The sequence below is a fragment of the Eulemur rufifrons genome, chromosome 24 (genome assembly GCF_041146395.1).
Source record: "Eulemur rufifrons isolate Redbay chromosome 24, OSU_ERuf_1, whole genome shotgun sequence".
Classification (NCBI taxonomy): domain Eukaryota; kingdom Metazoa; phylum Chordata; class Mammalia; order Primates; family Lemuridae; genus Eulemur; species Eulemur rufifrons.
Window position 1 is genome coordinate 7,773,996 of NC_091006.1, and position 17,226 is coordinate 7,791,221.

Genomic DNA, 17,226 nt, shown 5'->3' on the forward strand with positions numbered 1-17,226 from the left:
TCACATCCAAAAGACAGAAAGCTCACAAATCAACAAACTAATAAACCATCTCAAGGAACTGGAAAAGGAAGAGCAAATTAATTCTTTTTTTTTTCTTTCTTTCTTTTTTTTTTTTTTTTTTTACATTTTGACATTGCCATGGCATTTATATAGCATTTTATGAAAGAATCACTCTGCAGAGGATTAGGAGGAGGCACAAGCTGGTCTCTCACTGCAAGCAGTTTGAGGAGCCCTGTCCTACATAGATAACTCCTGCACCCTCTTTAGCTCTCAGCTAAGGTGTCACTTTCCTAGGAAGCCTTCTCAGACTGCCCAGACTCAAGTCAAATTCTCCCTTCTCTCATCAGAATCTGGCTCTTCTTCTCCATTCATCACAGTTGCAGTTTTATGTGAGGAAGGTTTTTTTCATGTCTTCCCCGCCCCCCACCCATAGTAGAATTAAGCTCCACGAAGGTGTGGACTCCTTCCAATATTACTCCAAGTTGCATTCCCAGTGGTTGGCCCATAGTAGATGCTTACATAGTATATACACACCTACTGGGTGCAGTACACACCATCTGGGGGATGGACATGCTTGAAACTCTGACTCAGGTGGGACAAAGGCAATATATGTAACCTAAATATTTGTTCCCCCATAATATGCTGATATTAAAAAAATATTGTTTGAAGTGAATGACACCAGACACAAAAGATCACATACTGTATGGTTCCCTTTATAGGAAACATATAGGTGAGTCCACAGAAACAGAAAGCAGATTGGTGTTTTGCAGGGGCTGGTGGGAAAGGGAAATGGGGAGTGACTGCTTAATAGGGCCGGGTTGTAGTTGGGGGGATGATGAAAATGTTTGGAACTAGGTGGTGCTAGTTGGACAGCAGTGTGAATGAACATTGCCACTGCATCTCACATTGTAAATGGTTTATGTTATTTTATGTGAATTTCCTCTTAATTTAAAAATATCCATATGAAAAAGAGGGAGCTGTGAGGAAGAATTTGGATTCTAGAGCCTGTGACTCTTGCTCCTCCAATAACTAGTGATGTGACATCAGACAGCAGACTCCACTGAGGGAGAGGGACACAGGCTTGCAGCAGGTCTCTCAGACGGAGTTGTGGAGGGAATCAGGGGCCATTGTCTTCAGAGGTGGGGACACTTAGTGACCCTGGAATCCTTTGACCTCCTTCCCTCAGCCTCTTCAGTGAGGCAGGAAGCGGATCTGGTATGTTGGGGCTATTTTGCCCACACCACTCTCCTGGGGTGTGAGGTCGATGTCCTCAGGTGCCACGGGGCTGGCCAGGGAGAAGTTCTGGAGGATGGTGGTGAAGAAGAGGAACAATTCGGCCTTGGCGATGCCTTCACCAAGACAAATGCGCTTCCCTGTGGGCACAGAAGGAAGGTCACCAGTGAGGGTACAGGGCGGGTGCACATTCTTTGCCCTGCCACACTCCTCAGCCTGGACACTCCTGTCCATTGCAACAGATTTGCATGAGATTGGCCTTTAACCTGGAATTCAGGGTGGACTTGTAGGTGGTCCCCAAACCCTCTGAAACTGGGTACGAATCTTTGGGTGGATATGCCAAGTTCATTTCTCTAGCAGAGAGTTTGTGTGTGTGTTTTACCTCTGCGTATGCAGGTGTGAGCATATTTCTGACTTCACATTTTAGTGTTCTTCATTTCGCATATGGGGAGAATGGTATCTATCTGTGAGGGCTCTTGTGAGGTTAAAGAAAATATCTGCAAAACTTCTTAGAATAGCACCTGGCTTGAATTAAGAATCCTCAATGTGCAGTTCCTGTCTTGTGTTTGTTTCCAGGAGCATGTGTGGGGTGTATGTTTCTGGCACCGTGCGTGTGTCTATCCCTGGGCTGTCTTCTTGCCTCAGCCTGAGATCCATGGGCTTCAAGACTTCCCAAAAAACATCCAAATTATATATAAAATTGTGATTGGGATTGGTGCACATGGTGGTGGGTGATGGTCTATGGTGCCCATCAGCCTCAGAGGTGTAAGGAACCCCAAGGGCATAGAAACCACAGTCTTGGAGAGAAATGAGAACAAAAGGGGCTAGAAACCCTGAGGCACAGCCACAGCAGAGCCTCTCCCTTTACTTCAGTGTTTCCTACTCTGCAAACTGACAGGCTTTAAAGGCCATGTCTCGGGTGGGTTTCCAGGCATTCCCCATGAGTTCCAGGTGGTTGGACATCGTGCCATGTGGAGGTATCTGGGGAAGGATCCACGTCCTTTTGGCACATCCAGAAGACAGGAGACAGGACACATGAGTTTAAAAATACTCAGGGCAGGTCTCTGGGCCGATACTTCTGTAAGTATTGCTGTGACCCAGCTCTTCCCAGAACACCCAGACGCCTGTCATCTCCCTCCCAACACACCTGCCCACCACTGGGGCTGTCCATTTGGACACCCTCTGGAATGTCCTCGGCTCCAACACCCTCTTGGCTTGCTTTGTCTTTCTTTCTGCCTGTGGCATCTATCACTGGTTTTTTTTTTTTTTTTTTCACTGTCTACACCTGCCAGGCACTGTTTTTCTACCTCTCTTTTCTTTTCTTCCTCTTTATTTTGGTTTTCTTCTGTCTTGTTGAACTCCCTGTCTCTGTCTAGTTGAACCTCATATTCTCACACTCCCTCTCTCTCACTTTCATTTTTCCTGTCCCTCTAAAAATACCTAGTCTGTCTCATTCACTCTGTTTCTTCTTCTCTACCTATGTCACTTTCTTCTGCCTCTCTCTTACTGTTTCTGTCTTTCTTCTTTCCGTCCTCCTTCCTCTTTTCTTGTCCTCCACTGACTCCTCCTCCTCCTTCCCCATGTCTGTCTCTCTGTCCTCTTCTCCCTCTGTTGTCAAATGTTCACTTTCTGTCTGTCTCTTCCAGCCATTTTCCCCCTGTCTCTGCCTCTCCTTGTGTCTCTGTTTGTCCCTCTGTTTCTCACTCTCGTTATCACTCTGCTGCTTATTTGTCTGTCTCTGTCCATATTTCTCTATATCTCTGCCTCTCTCTCTCTCTCTCTTTCCTTTTTTTTTTTTTTTTTTTTTTTTTTTGAGACAGAGTCTCACTGTGTTGCCCAGGCTAGAGTGCCATGCTGTCAGACTAGCTCACAGCAACCTCGTGCTCCTCGGATCGAGCTCCTTCTGCCTCAGCCTCCAGAGTAGCTGGGACTACAGGCATGCACCACCACGCCTGACTAATTTTTTCTATATATTTTTAGTTGTCCAGATAATTTCTTTCTATTTTTTTGGTAGAGACAGGGTCTCACTCTTGCTCAGGTTGGTCTCGAATTCCTGATCTCAAACAATCTGCCTGCCTCGGCCTCCCAGAGTGCTAGGATTACAGGCATGAGCCACTGCACCTGGCCTCTGCCTCTCTCAAAACTTAGGATAGTCATATCAAATGAAAGGGTTGACCCTCATCACGCCACCCCATGTGTTCCCAAGTCTCACTGAAGTTAAAGGAGGAAGAGGGTCACTGCATTACACAGAGACACAGGCCGACCCAGAGCCCCAGGTGACTGAAGTTGATAATAAGACTCAAGACCAGGGACTTGTTCCTGGGAAATTCCTTCCTCTCGAAAGGTAAGCAACCTGGATATTGGGGTTTTCTGTGGGTGGAGGGTGTTAAATTAAATTATATTTGGCCTAAAGTTGCCTCTACACATAACAGACTGTAACCTAACTTAATATGTAAACAAACTACAATGTAACTTGAGCGTATACTCTCTTAAAAAGTAACTGAGCCTTGGCCAATCATAATGGCCCAGCTTCAGCCAATCATAGGCTACAAACAGCTCAGACAGTTGCAAATAAGGCAAACTCTCAGCTGTAATCCATGAGGTTGTATCCATGGGCCACTTCCTTCTTCCAGGGATAAATAATGCTTGCCCATGTGGCTGATTACATCTCTCTGAACTTTTACTGGTTCAGGGTGCTGCCCAATTCATGAATCATTTCTTTGCTCAAATAAACTCCGCTAAATTTAATGTATCTAAAGTTTTTCTCTTACGAAGCCAAGGAGTGGAGGATGGGAACTGGACCCAGTCAGAGCATGTCAAGACCCTCCCCACCTCCCCAGTGCTGGAGTATAAATCCAAACTCCTCCCCCAGTCTTCAAAGCCCTGCCCAGCTCAGCTCTTCACCTTATTTCCCTCTGGAATCTACAACCAAATCTCCCTGGCCTTCTTATACTTTCTCAAATGTGTCATCAGGTTTCTACCTTCAGGCTTTGCCTTTGCTGTTTGCTCTGCCAGGAACACTCTTCCCAGCAGCTAATTGGCCCCACCTATGAGCATCACAACTTGGAAGCCAGCTCATCCGGTTGGCTCTTCCTCACAGACCCACCAAGGTTAGTCAGTGTTTCCTATTTTGTGCTCCCCCAACCCCCTTTAGAGCACTTATCATGATTATGATTCATTATAGTAATAATGGCCCCTGTGAGCGTTTATTTTGTGCCAGGCAGTTCTAACCATGTTAAATGCATCAATTCATTTACTCATATTATGATTTTGTTACTATTTGATGGGTGCCCATCTGTTCAGCTGGACTGCAAATTTCCTGGGGCAGGAGCTGCGTCTCTGTATGATTTGTTTGATGCATTATCTCCAGCCCCCAGCAGAGCACTGGACTCAGAGTAGTGCTCAATAGATTTTTATTGAAGAGGGTGAATTGCCTAATGTTTAGAGAGATTAAAACACTTGCCCAAGGTCCTGCTTGCCAAGATGTGCCTTTGTGATGTAATCTCATAACTCAAGTCCCCTCATAGGGTAGTAGTAAAGATGGAATGGGATCACACAGATAAACAAATTAGAATATACTAAGTGCTCAATAAACAAGGACGTGTCATTGTTTGTGTAAGGAGGGAATGGAACCCACACTCCGATGTCTGGGGAAGGGATCTCAGGCCCAGCTTACCTAAGGAAAAGGGAATAAAAGCTTCATTCTTCTTCAGTGCCCCACTGGCATCCAGAAAGTGGTCAGGGTTGAAGTCGTCTGGTTTTTCAAAGTAACGTGGGTCACGGAGAGCAGAGGTCAGGATGGGAAATACTTCAGTGTTCTGAGGGAGGGTCACAAGATCAAAAGATATCCTATTGCCTGGCCTCCCCACACAACAACAACAACAACAAATCCAAAAAAGAAACCCAAAGACAAGGGTACCCTATTGAGAAAGCAACAAAAGGTTGCGATATAGGATAAAGAGAACCCAGGATGCCCACATGGGAGACATGCAGGACCTCCACTGGTCTCACCTTGGGGATGATGTACCCTCGGAAGTGGGTGTCTTTGGTGACCATGCGGGGCACACCAAGGGGGAGAAGGTCTGCAAATCTCTGAATCTCGTGGATGACAGCGTCCGTGTATGGCATTTTGACCCGGTCGTCGAGGGCTGGAGGGCGATGTGTGCCAATCACCTGTTCAATCTCCTTGTGGACTTTCTCTGCACAGACAAGGGGACCAGTGAACCCCATTTCCAAGACACATCTCACTGATTTCTACGGCCAATGATCCAGGAAAATCCTATGTTAAAGGGTTAAATCACTGATACACCTCAACCCAATCAGCTTGGGGTGAGAGAAGAAGGGTGGAAGCAAAGAATTCTTACTCTTCTAGATATAATCAATGTTATCGATTCTATCCCCAGATTCACAGGTACACACACACACACACACACACACACAATTTTACGTGGAATTTCAGATTAAGAACTCTAGGCTACAAACATGCCGAAACTCTATCCCTGAGTAGAAAACGAACTAATATTTGTTGTGTGTGTATTCTAAGTGAGGCACTGTGTTAGGTTCTCAAGAATATAAGAGTGAAATCAATAGATTAATTCATGAACAACTGGATAAATGAGTGAATACATCAATCAATCAATGGATAGACCAATTCATGAATGGAAAGATGGATGAATGAATGAACAAACCAATAAATAGATATGTATATTCACTTATAAATCAATAGATGGCTCAATTAACAAATCACTAGCTAATAGAAGGTCCATAAAGAAATCAATGAACCTATTATAATTAATCAATAATCATAAGAATGGCTAGATTTCTGGAAGATAAGGGATTGAAAAAATTGGTGAAGTATGAGTAAATAAATGAATGAGCAGATTCAATGATAAATAAATAAGGAATGAATAAATGAGTGAATTATTTAGTGGATAAATTAAAGAATGGATGAATGCATACAGAGTGAATTAAAAAACGAATCAATGGAAGGATTAAAGAATGAAACCTCGTTTATAAAAGGATGGGTGGATGCTCGCTTAAATGGATGAGCCAAGGAATTAATGACAAATAGTGCATTCAACATATCACTGTTGCAAAGGATCAACTCATGGATCAATTAATTCAAATAAATAAATGATGAAAGTTATTTCCTTGGAGGAGTGATAGGTGAAAGAATCAATGAGTATGCAGGTGAATTAATGAATAAAAGTGGACAGATGAAAGGAGGGATGGATGAACAGGTAAATCTTTAAGTGATGGCACAGAAAGTCAAATATCTCGTGTTCTCAGCCACACGTGGGTGCTAAGACACGTGTACACGTGGACGAAGAGAGTGGAACGATGGACAGTGGAGACTTGGAAGAGTGAGGGAGGTGGATGATGAGAAATTACTTAATGGGTATGATGTACGTTATTTGGGTGATGGATACCCTGAAAGTTCTGACATGACACTACGCAGTCTATGCATGTAACAGAATTGCACATATACCCCATAAATTTGTACAGATAAAAAAAAAGAAAAATGTAGAATGTCCTCCCCCCTGAAAAAAGTCTTTAAGTGATGGGGTAAAACAGTGGGAGAACAATCCGACAGATTCTGTGAGCATCCACCAAAAAAACACTAAATGGAACTGGAGACCGTTCTCCTAAGTGAAGTATCTCAAGAATAGAAAAACAAACACTGCATGTACTTGCTATTAAAGTGGAACTCAGCCGTGAGCACACATGTGCACAGAGGGAAGTAAAACTCAGTGGAGATCAACTAGTGGGAGAGGGAAAGGGGAGGGTGGAGGTGGAAAGGGGCAAAACTCGACCTAAAGGGTACAATGAACACTATTTGGGCACAACTATAGCCAGGATTCAAGCATTACAAAGGCTATCTATGGAACCTAAAACATTTATACCCACATAAATGCAATGTTTTGAAATTAAAAAAGAAAAATGTCTGGCTTAGTTGGAGACTGGTCCAAAGCCTGCAGTGCTTCTGGAATGACCCAGTGTCTCCTCTCTGTTCCAGGCAGGACCCCTCGCCCCACCTGTGTAGCTCAGAATGAAATCAGAAGACCCCCCAGTTAGCTGTCCCTGGCCCACCTGCAACATGAGGGTATTTGAGCATGAGCAGGAAGCCGTAGCGGAGGGTGGTGCTGGTGGTCTCTGTGCCAGCAAAAAAGAGCGAGAGCCCATTAAGGATGAGGTTCTTCTGGTTGAACTCTCTGTGTGGGTTGGATTTCTCCTGGGTGCAGAGGGAGAGGAGGGAAGGGTCAGGGGAAGCTGTGGCCTCACTGTGCACATTCCAGTGTCTCTGGGTTCCCTCCATCTGTTTCAGGGTCTCTCCATCTGTCTGACCCACTTTGCTTTTCTCTGTCCCCTGCATCTCCAGTCATGTGTGTCTGTCTCTGTCTCACTCAGCTCGCTTTGTCTGGCTGTTTCCATCTCTCTCCCCATCTCTGGTGTGTTTTTCTCCTTGGTCTCCCAGTCTCTTTCTGCCTGTGTGGGTCATTTCTCCTGTTGCTGTATTTTTGTCCATGACCCCAAATTTCTTCCTTACCTTTATCTCTCTCTCTCTCTTTCTCCTCCTGCTGGTCTGTTTCTCCTCCCTACTTTCTCCTTCCTTTCACCGCATCTTTCTTTCCCTTCTACAGCTCCTCCCTTCCCTTTCCCTACTCCCCCCTCTCCTCTTCATTCTTCTTCCCTTCCCCCTTCTCCCGCCACATTCCCCTCCCTTCCCCCCTCCCCTTTCCCTCTCCCACACCCCACTTTTTCCATGCGCAGCAGGTAGGCATCTATGAGGTCCCGCGGGGCACTGGGGTCCAGGGTTTCCCGGTGCTCCTCCACACTGCGGCCAATGAAGGCATTGATTTCTTGCAGGTTTTTATAGACCTGCCTGTGTGCGCCAGGAAAGAATTTCAAGAAGTCAGAGAAGAGCTCAAACAGCTGCAAGAATGAAGGGCAGTGAGGTCAGCCTGGGGCAGGTGACAGGGAGAGGGCAACCCTCCCACATCCCAATTCCTCCATGGGGAACCTCTGGGTCTCTGTGTCTGTTTCTGTCTCCTCTCTTAGTCCCTCACTCCCTGACCCTATGTCTCCTTTGATCTGTTCGTGTCTCTGTACATGTCTCTTTCTGCTTCCTGCTGCCTGATCTTTGTGTCTTTTCCTTGGTCTCTGCCACATCTCTCTGTCTCTCTCCTTTCTCCCTCTCTTTATCTGTCTGTCTCACTTTCTTACCATCTTTCCCTGTCTCTCATTGTCTACCTCAGTCTGCTCCTTTGTTTGTCTCATTCTGTTCTCTGCTTCCTCCTTCCTCTCCTCATCTCCCTGGCTGTGTCAGGCACTGATAAAATGGTGCTTACACAAGATGAACCCGTCAGTCTCGTAGGAGTATTTATTTATTTTAGAGCATATTTCTATTGCTTTATGAGGTAAATTGAATACCTAAATTCTTGCAAAGAATTGCAAACAATGCAAAAATGTATATAATATGTGAAATTCCTTCTTAATCCCTCCCTCTAGAGATAGCCATTGTTAAGTGTTTGGTGGATCTCTGCCCAGACTGTCCTCTCTCCATAGTTCTCCAAGAGAGGAGAACATTGGAATCCCCTGTGGGGCTTGAAGCAAGTCGTCCCTGGGGGTCCCATCCCAGCCTTTCAGATCAGACCCTCCAGGAGGATGTGCTGGGAATCCACATTTGTGACAGTCCCATGTGGGAATAGGACACACACACCTGCTCAAGAATTATAGCTACACCTCCTGTTCTGCATGAGTTTAATATTGTTAGACTTATTATGCAGTAAGAATGCTTCCAGGCTAGTCATTTAGAGAAATTCATTATTTGTTTTAAAAGAGCTTAATGGTACTTTATAATCTGAGAAAAGTTCTTTAAAGAAATGCATACAAATGCATACAAAGGGAAAAGGAGAAATGGGAAAAATGGAAGAAATGTGGTTCCCTATTGTGATACACCCAAGAATTTGCTCAGATGAGGGGCTTTACCTAGGACAGAGAAGCAAAGACACTGGAGTCAGGGTCTAGAAGAGCAGAGACGCTGAAAGTCTGACTTAGTCTCCTTCTCTCTCTCCCTCACGCCCACAGCCCCTCCCCACACACATACTACTATCAGCTCCGACTCTCAGGATTCCCCTATCGCTGCCCTTCCTTGTCCTGTTTTCACTCATTTCTCTCTATCCTAAACCCTCATTCTCTTAGTCTTTCTCTGAGTCTCTATTTCTACCTCCCGTCACCCCCCATCATTTCCCTCAGTCTCCCTGTCGCTGTCCCCAGGTCTCAGTGTCCCTGTCTCTCCACGTGTCCCTGCTTTTCTTCCAGCTATAAGCTGCGTTTCTGGCCCCCAGAAAAGGCCATCCTTTTTCCTGCCCTGGATGTCACCTCATCCCCCCTCCCTGTCCCTCTCCATCTCCCTGACCTGTCCAGATAAAGAGCTGATGAGTGAGAAAGACTGGTAGAAGAGGTCCAGCAGCTTCAGAAATTCTTCATCTCTGTAGTGGAAGCGTTTTCCAAAGACAATGGAGCTGATGATGTTGGCAGTGATGGACTGGAAGAGGAAGGTGGGGTCCAGGAGGGCTCCTAGGAGGTGGAGGAGGAGGGGGCAGGTCAAGGGACATGGACTCAGATGCTGAGAAATGTCTGGATGTCCCCACCCCATCTCTGTGTGACTGTCCAGCATTGCTCAGTCATGGTAAAGACAAGAAAAACATCACAGCGGATGGTCACCCCCATTGTATGCCTGGCCCAATTCTAAGCACTTCACATATCATTTTATCTACTCTCACTGCAACATTGTGAAGTAGATGCAATTCTACTACTTTCCCCATTTTTTAGCTGGGAAAACAGAGAGCTTAAGTAATTTGACCAAGATAACACAGCAACTCATTATGGGGGCCAGGATTCCAATCTAGGCAGCCCAGCGAAAGAGTCTGTGCAGTTGGTCCTCACCCTGCACCTGTGAGCTAAGAGGGTTAAGTCCCAGGGCCAGGGGTGGGGCAGAGTAGGTGTTCAATCAATTGCTTATGCAAATCTAAAAGCCCTGATCTCTCTCTCCCTATTGTGATTTCCCCTTAGCCGCTCCTCTCCAAATCTGGGGCTCTCTGGGCATCAGGAGTTGCTCCGCACCTGTTAGTTGGGGTCTGTGCACACAGGCTCAGCCCTGGCCCTGGCTGCACTGACACTGGGCTGTGAGCACCTGAGAACATCAGGCTGCTGTGGCCTCTCTCTCTGGGTCTCACCTGTCTGTCTTCTCTCGTTCCTCTGCAGACCTTTTCCTGAGCCTCCTCTATCTGCGGCTCTGGTTTTCCCAGCCTCCAATTCTCTCTGCCTTCGTTTCTTCCTGCCTCCCTGAGTCTCTCTCCCTGTGTGTCTGGGCACATCTCTGTGTGCCTTTCTCTTTGTTTTGGTCCCTCCTTTGCTTTGTCTTTTTCATTTCCTGTGTCCAACCCGTGTCCGTCTGTGTCCTTCTGTTTTTCTTTTCAATATCTCTGTCCCTGTTCCCTGTTGCCCCCAGGTCTCTGCCTCTCATCCCAGAATCTCTTGAGAAGTTTTCATTAAAGAGATGGTAAAGACCTGGCATAAATTAGGTGGAGATTCTAACTAAGGACCCTGTCACCTGTGTGTCACATAAATACTCAGTTATGGAGAATTAAAGAACAACCAAAGGCCGGGCTCGGTGGCTCACGCCTGTCATCCTAGCACTCCAGAGGCCAAGCCGGAACGATTGCTGGAGGTCAGGAGTTCGAGACCAGCCTGAGCAAGAGCGAGATCCCCTCTCTACTAAAAACAGAAAGAAATGATTTGGACAGCTAAAAATATATATAGAAAAAAACATTAGCCGGGAATGGTGGTGCACGCCTGTAGTCCCAGCTACTCAGGAGATTGAGGCAGGAGGATCGCTTGAGCCCAGGAGTTTGAGGTTGCTGTGAGCTAGGCTGAGGCCACGGCACTCTAGCGCTCCCAACAGAGTAAGACTCTGTCTCAAACAAACAAACAAACAAACAAAAAGAACAACCAAAGTGCTTCCCTGACACCACTGCTGGCTGCCCCAGAGCAGAGCACCCATCTGCCCTCTACTCACTGGTAGTTCATGAGCACATCACCCCAGGAAAGGAAAACACTGTTCCCTGTCTTCAAACTGTCTGCAGTTTTCCCTTTTCTCTTTTTGGTTTCTTTTATATGGTTTCTGTTTTAGCCTGAGATAGATACAATTAATCCATGAATTGCTTTCCCTGAGCCCGGTGAATAGCGCCCTACTTGCCAGGTATACATGTTTGGGTTGTCCTTGGACACTACACACCTCCCATCTCCCTCTGTCCTGGTCTCTCTCTGTTTCTCGCCTACCCATTGCTGTCCTCTTCCAGTCCCCTGTCTCTCTCTCTGTCCCTGTCTCTCTGTCTGATGGTCTCTCAGGCTCTGTCTGGCTCTGGCTCTGCCCACGGATACCTCTCTGTCTTTCTATTGCTGGTCGCCCACCTCTCTCTCTGTTTCACTGTCCTTCCTGCCACCCCAGGACTCACCCTTGGATTTCCGAAGCTCCTCCACCAGGCACTGAGCCTCCTCCCGAATCCGCTCCTCCACGCTCCGCTTTCCCATCCCGAAGTCCCTCATGGTGGCCAGAGAGAATCGCCGGAGGGTCTTCCAGCGGTCACCGTTGGCAAAGATCACGCCTGGGGTGTGGGGAATTGTGCGTTGCAGAGGACATTAGAGAGAGACTCTGGGTCCTTCTTCACCCATTTTATCCCTTCCCTGACACATTCTCCACCCGGCCCTCCCAGTGCCTTGGAGGCTCTCACCATATCCCTGGAAGACTGGCTCCACCATGGCGATTTTGCCCCGGCCAGAGAAGTCCTCAGCCTGGTCCACCAGGGCCTCCTTTATGGCCTCTGTCCCAAACAGCATGACCACAGGCCTCCGTCCCAGGTATACCGTGAAGACATCCCCATATTTCTCTCGGAGCTGCCAAGCATACCCACACTCTGGGTTATATGAGTCAGCACACACCTCAGTGGTCAAACTATTAAACACTCACACACCAGACTGGTGTTTAGCTGCCTTCTCCAAGACCTGCCTCCCTAGGCTGCCCTTTCACCTTCCCAGGACCCAGCAACTAAAGGGTTAATCCGTGGACTAGCTAAGGTCTGCTCTGATTGGTTGGTGCCCTAAACAGTGCAGGTGCTTAAATACTTCTAATGTCACCCCCACCCACATAGCCTTGAGTCTGGCCACTTCTCCCTGGCATCTCAACCAAAGAATCATACTCTTCATTATCAGCCATTTCGCTTTCCGCGATTTCAATTACCCATGGAAAACAGTGGTCTGAAAATCTTACATGGAAAGTTCCAGAAAGAAACAACTCATAAGTTTTAAATTGTGCACCATTCTGGGTAGCATGATAATACCTCACGCTAACCCACTCTGTCCCATCTGGGATGTGAATCACCCTTTTGTCCAGCATGTCCACACTGCATACAGCACTCACCTTGTACAACGTGAGTGCTGCTACGGCCAGTTTAACCTTTGTTATTTACAGAGAGCTAATTGTTTACTCTCATACTTTTCTGAGCAATTATGTGCCGAAAATATTTCATCTTGAAGGAATTTCATGAAAAGGACTCTGACAAATACAGGTTGCTATCATATAACTTTTAAGATCATGCCGTTGGATGATAAGAAATCCCAGAACTGAAAGGTTCAAAACACTGCTAATCCAATATCAAGCACAACAAAACTTAATTAAATACCAACAAAATGATGTGGCAGATTCTCATGCTAAGTCAGCCAGTACTGAAATTGTTAAGATGTACAACTTCAATTAACTGTGTAAGATTGATTCAAGTCAAATTACCTATGATAACCTATTTAATAAATAGAGTCATGCATGTGAATTGGAGAAACAAAATTGGAATTTAAGAGGATGGTGATCCAATGTTAAGCATGCAGTCTTGGGAGCCTGGACGGCTGCCTGGTCCTTCCTGAGTTATTACAGCTTCCATTATTAAAAGCTCTGCACTCCGTGACTCATCATGAAAGACATAAAATGATCCAAATTAAGAAAAAAATATTGTGATTGTGCTAAGAGCGCTAAAATGGTTTATACCAACGTTTGGTTTGTCCAGCCCATAATTCTACTGAGACAATGAAGACCTCAGATGATAAATTTCTGGCACCCAAAGTATCATTTGAACACCTGCAGATGGAGTTCACTCAATTGCCACACACAATACATGTTTTCTGCTGGTATAGAAGTTTTGCTACCCAGGAAGGCCAATAATATAACAGTAACTAAAAGGTTATTAGCAACGTATTTCCCTTAAGGGACATTCCTGGAGAAATCACCAGTGATAAAAGTACTTGTTTCACTGGCCAAGTTGTAAGACAGTTAAAGAAGGTAATACAAACCCAAAGTCATTAGGCAAAGCTACCTGAATTGATTACATTGCTTTGGTCAAAGGTATTACTGATGGCAATCTGATGGCACTCAGATCACTCCCACAGGAAAAACATAGATTGACCTCTTATTAAGTAGTTACAGACCTCAAGTCTTAGCTCCACATCTCTCCATTCAAAGGAACCCTGCCAGACTTCTGGAACCCTACAACTGTTGGAGACGTTAAGGTTCAGCTGACCAGGGACGTTTCTCCCCAGAAGCACAGAGCAGCCTAGATGTGGACAGCATGCCCAAAAATGTGGATGAAGACTTCTCTCCCATTAGGAAAGCATTATCTTTTTTCCTTTCTCCCCTCCTTCCTGCTGTCCTAATCCCTTCCTTTTCATGACAGAAAAACCCATGAGCCCATAATCTGTGGATGCCTTTAGCAAATGCTTATTAGGCTCTAGCAAGAAAACCGAGCAATTGTTGGTTTTGTGGGCTAAAGTTTCCCAAATCAGGATACACTGATGCCATTGCCACCTTGTGTTCCCAATGAGAGTCATGCTTAAACTCCAAAGGAAGAGTGGAAAGCTATCCTTGATATTCCAGACATCACTAACACTTCCTTTCCTACACTCACTGGTAATAGTTCCCTGACCTTTTCAATTTGTATGCTAATTACTATCAGATATAGAAAACCTATAAGAGTGTTACCTGCCACAGGTATATTGTGCTTCCAGTTGTCACATGCATGAGACCTGGGGACTACCTATAAGGGTATGAATAATTGCTTGCATCATGTGGCTGGATTAAATTGAGTAAATGTGCACTAAATGTGGTTATGCACCCTTACAGCATGCTATAAAAAGATTGCAAAAAAGTAGGTTTCCCACTAGACCTTGTTCAAGAGCTAGGGAGACTTATGGCAGGACAAATTTACCTGACCTGGGCTCAAATGCCACTAAGTTGTCCTCTTGTCTAGTCCCTGAGGGTCAGCTGAGGATGTGCTTACTCTGCTCTGTCTCCTCACTGGTTCAGATCTTGCTAATTGGCCTGGCTCAATCCAGCCTTCCAAATAGCTTTTCCTAAAAGTTCCCAGAATGCCTCCCATTATCAGAGGTCAAAGTGGTCAATAACTGAAATTAGTACCAATCTCAAAATAGAAGATAAGTTAGTTTCCACTGAGCAACGTTTCCAGTGGTGTTCCTGGAGGCCTTAGGTGGTGTTGGGGTGCCAGCTGTATGCACTTTAAGACTAATCTGTACATTGGGGAAATCTCATACTTTATACCCAATTAGACCTCCCAGCATTTCAGACACAGAAAAGCCACTCTTCAAAAGGTGGATGAAAATACTGATGTTGAACCAAAACAATTCATGGGATATTAAAGAGTTTTAGATCTCCTGTTTGACCATGTTGGGGGCTTGTATACGGTGCAGAGAATAAACAAATATTGCAGTTACCTTCCCCTTGATTTTACGACTACAGAAAGCTTAATTCAAAAGGTGGCTAAACTGCTGTTTCTCTAGACACCGCCACCAAATACTTTAATGATATTTATCAGGTGAAAGGAACACATGATGTGTTTACGGGGGCAGCTAACATCTGGTTAGCAGGCACCCTGCATGGTGACTGGCAATCCTGGCTACCCCAAGGTTTTCTAACTTTTACACGTCTTCTAGTGAGTCTGCAGGTTACTGTGACTGTGTTCCAGGCTAACTGTAAAAATGGATACCTCTTAAATCATGCCATTTAATTGCAAGTCTGGCTCCTTCATCACTATGATGCTCTGAACAAAGGCTATGGCTCGAATATAGTTATCTTTATTGCCTGAGTTCTGAATTGTTTGATTTTGTTTGAGTTGGTTCCTGGCGATCCCTGTTAAGGGGTGTAGTTCAGTGTCCTGGTCCTATCCTCCGGATGGTCAGCACATTAGCCTCTCTGATGTGTTCTGTCCCCTCAAGTGTCCTAAATGCTTGCATGCTTCCCTCCTTTGTACAGGAAAAGGTCTCCTTACAGTTAGAATAACAAAAACATGAAGAAAGCATAAAGAGTCATCCAACTAATTGACATTATGAATTGTGAATTCCATACTGAGACCAAACAAGTCCATTATGATGATGACAAAAGGTAGTGTCTGTGCCCAGGGTTTTGGTCAATCTCTCAAAACTCTGAGGCTGACCAGGAGGGGGGAATTGTTCAATTAAATTAAATTTGGCCTAAAGCTACCTGTGTACATAGTAAAGTATATCCTAACTTAATATGTAAACAAGCTGCAAACCAACTGGAGGGTATAGTCTTGCAACAAGTAGTCAAGTCTCAGGCACCCAGAGCAGCAGAGCTTTCAGCCAATCACAGGCTGCAAACCGCTCAGACATGTCCAAATGAGGCACATTCTGAGCTGTAACCAACCAGGCTATTTCTGTTTGTCAGTCACTTTCTTTTTCTCTGTATAAGTCCTGCTTCCCCACGTTGCTGGGTCATGCTCTCTTAACCTTTACTGGTTGAGGGTGCTGCCCTATTGTGAACCTTTTCCTTGCTCACATAATCTTTGCTAAATTTAATCTGTTTAAAGTTTTTCTCCTAATACCACCATCCATGCTTCAGCTCCATGCCCCTTACTCACCAACCTTCCCGACCCCACCCGTGAGCCCAGAAGGCTGCCTTATGCTTTCTGCTGGGGGATCCCCAAGTATCGATGCAGGAACTAGCCCACCCTCAGACCCCATCCATCTGCGTCTTACCCTCAGGAAGGACTTGAGTAGGCCTCCTCTGTCCATCTGCAGAACGTTCCCCAAGAAGGGCAGAGGATGGGGACCAGGTGGGAGGTGGCCACGGGCCTTTGGGCGGCCCTTGACCAGGAGTAGCAAGAGGCCCATGAGGACTGCAAGGAAGAGGAAGACGCTGAGCTCCATGGTCCCAGTCTGACTGTCTTCCACCCCACTGCAGCCTCCAGCTGGGCCTTTTATCCTGCACCAGCCTCCCCCCGCCCTCCCGGCCCAGTTATGAAACTTCATCCTGTCCCCGCCTCCCCTCTCATCACAGTCCAGGTGTGTTAACTCAGAGGGAAGGTTCTGGGGAACCCATACCTCTTGCTTCCGTAGCACTGTGACGTGTTCCCTATCCCTTTATTCTCCTCCTAGATACTGGCAGGGATACGGTGGTAGAAATACTAAAGTCCACATGAGCATGCTAGTGTGTGGGGGTGTGAGTGCCTTCATGTGTGTTTATTTTTGTGGGTGTGGGTGAGCATGCATTTGTGTACTTAGTTGCCTGTTTATTTATGCTTGCATGTATTTACTGACTGCTTGTGTCTGTGTTATGCTTATATAATGGTTTTTATATATGAAGGGGTGTATTTATGTGACTGTGCTGGGGTGTGCTTCTCTGTGCAAGTCTGGGTGTGCTTATATTTGTATTGTTGCATGTGTGGGGGCTTCTGTGTATTTATATAATTTCATATGTAAAGGTGTGCTTACACTTGTGTGGTGGAGGTGGTCGTGGTGTATGTTCAAAACTGAGCAGCTGACCAAAAGGAGGGAATTGTTTAATTAAATAATATTCATCCTAAAGCTGCCTTAGTAACATGGCGAACTGTATTCTATTTTAGAATGCAAGAG

General features: G+C 45.7%; 1 protein-coding gene across 2 annotated transcripts; it reads right to left on the reverse strand.

The window, feature by feature from the left end:
* Positions 1-696: 696 nt before the first annotated feature.
* LOC138374639 (cytochrome P450 2B6-like) lies at positions 697-16,756 on the reverse strand. 2 transcript variants are annotated; one of them, XM_069457672.1, is made up of 10 exons: positions 16,696-16,756; positions 16,351-16,490; positions 12,030-12,192; positions 11,754-11,903; positions 9,653-9,813; positions 7,990-8,166; positions 7,324-7,465; positions 5,245-5,432; positions 4,910-5,051; positions 697-1,373 (listed from the first exon to the last, which is right to left on the reverse strand). In XM_069457672.1, exons 2-10 carry the CDS (start codon positions 16,483-16,485, stop codon positions 1,192-1,194), a joined length of 1,440 nt encoding a protein of 479 aa, XP_069313773.1. In that variant the 5' UTR covers positions 16,486-16,490; positions 16,696-16,756; the 3' UTR covers positions 697-1,191. The 2 variants fall into 2 exon arrangements, with proteins under 2 accessions (XP_069313773.1, XP_069313772.1); XM_069457671.1 differs by lacking the exon at positions 16,696-16,756 and having other exon boundaries at positions 16,351-16,578.
* Between the last annotated feature and the right edge of the window lie 470 nt (positions 16,757-17,226).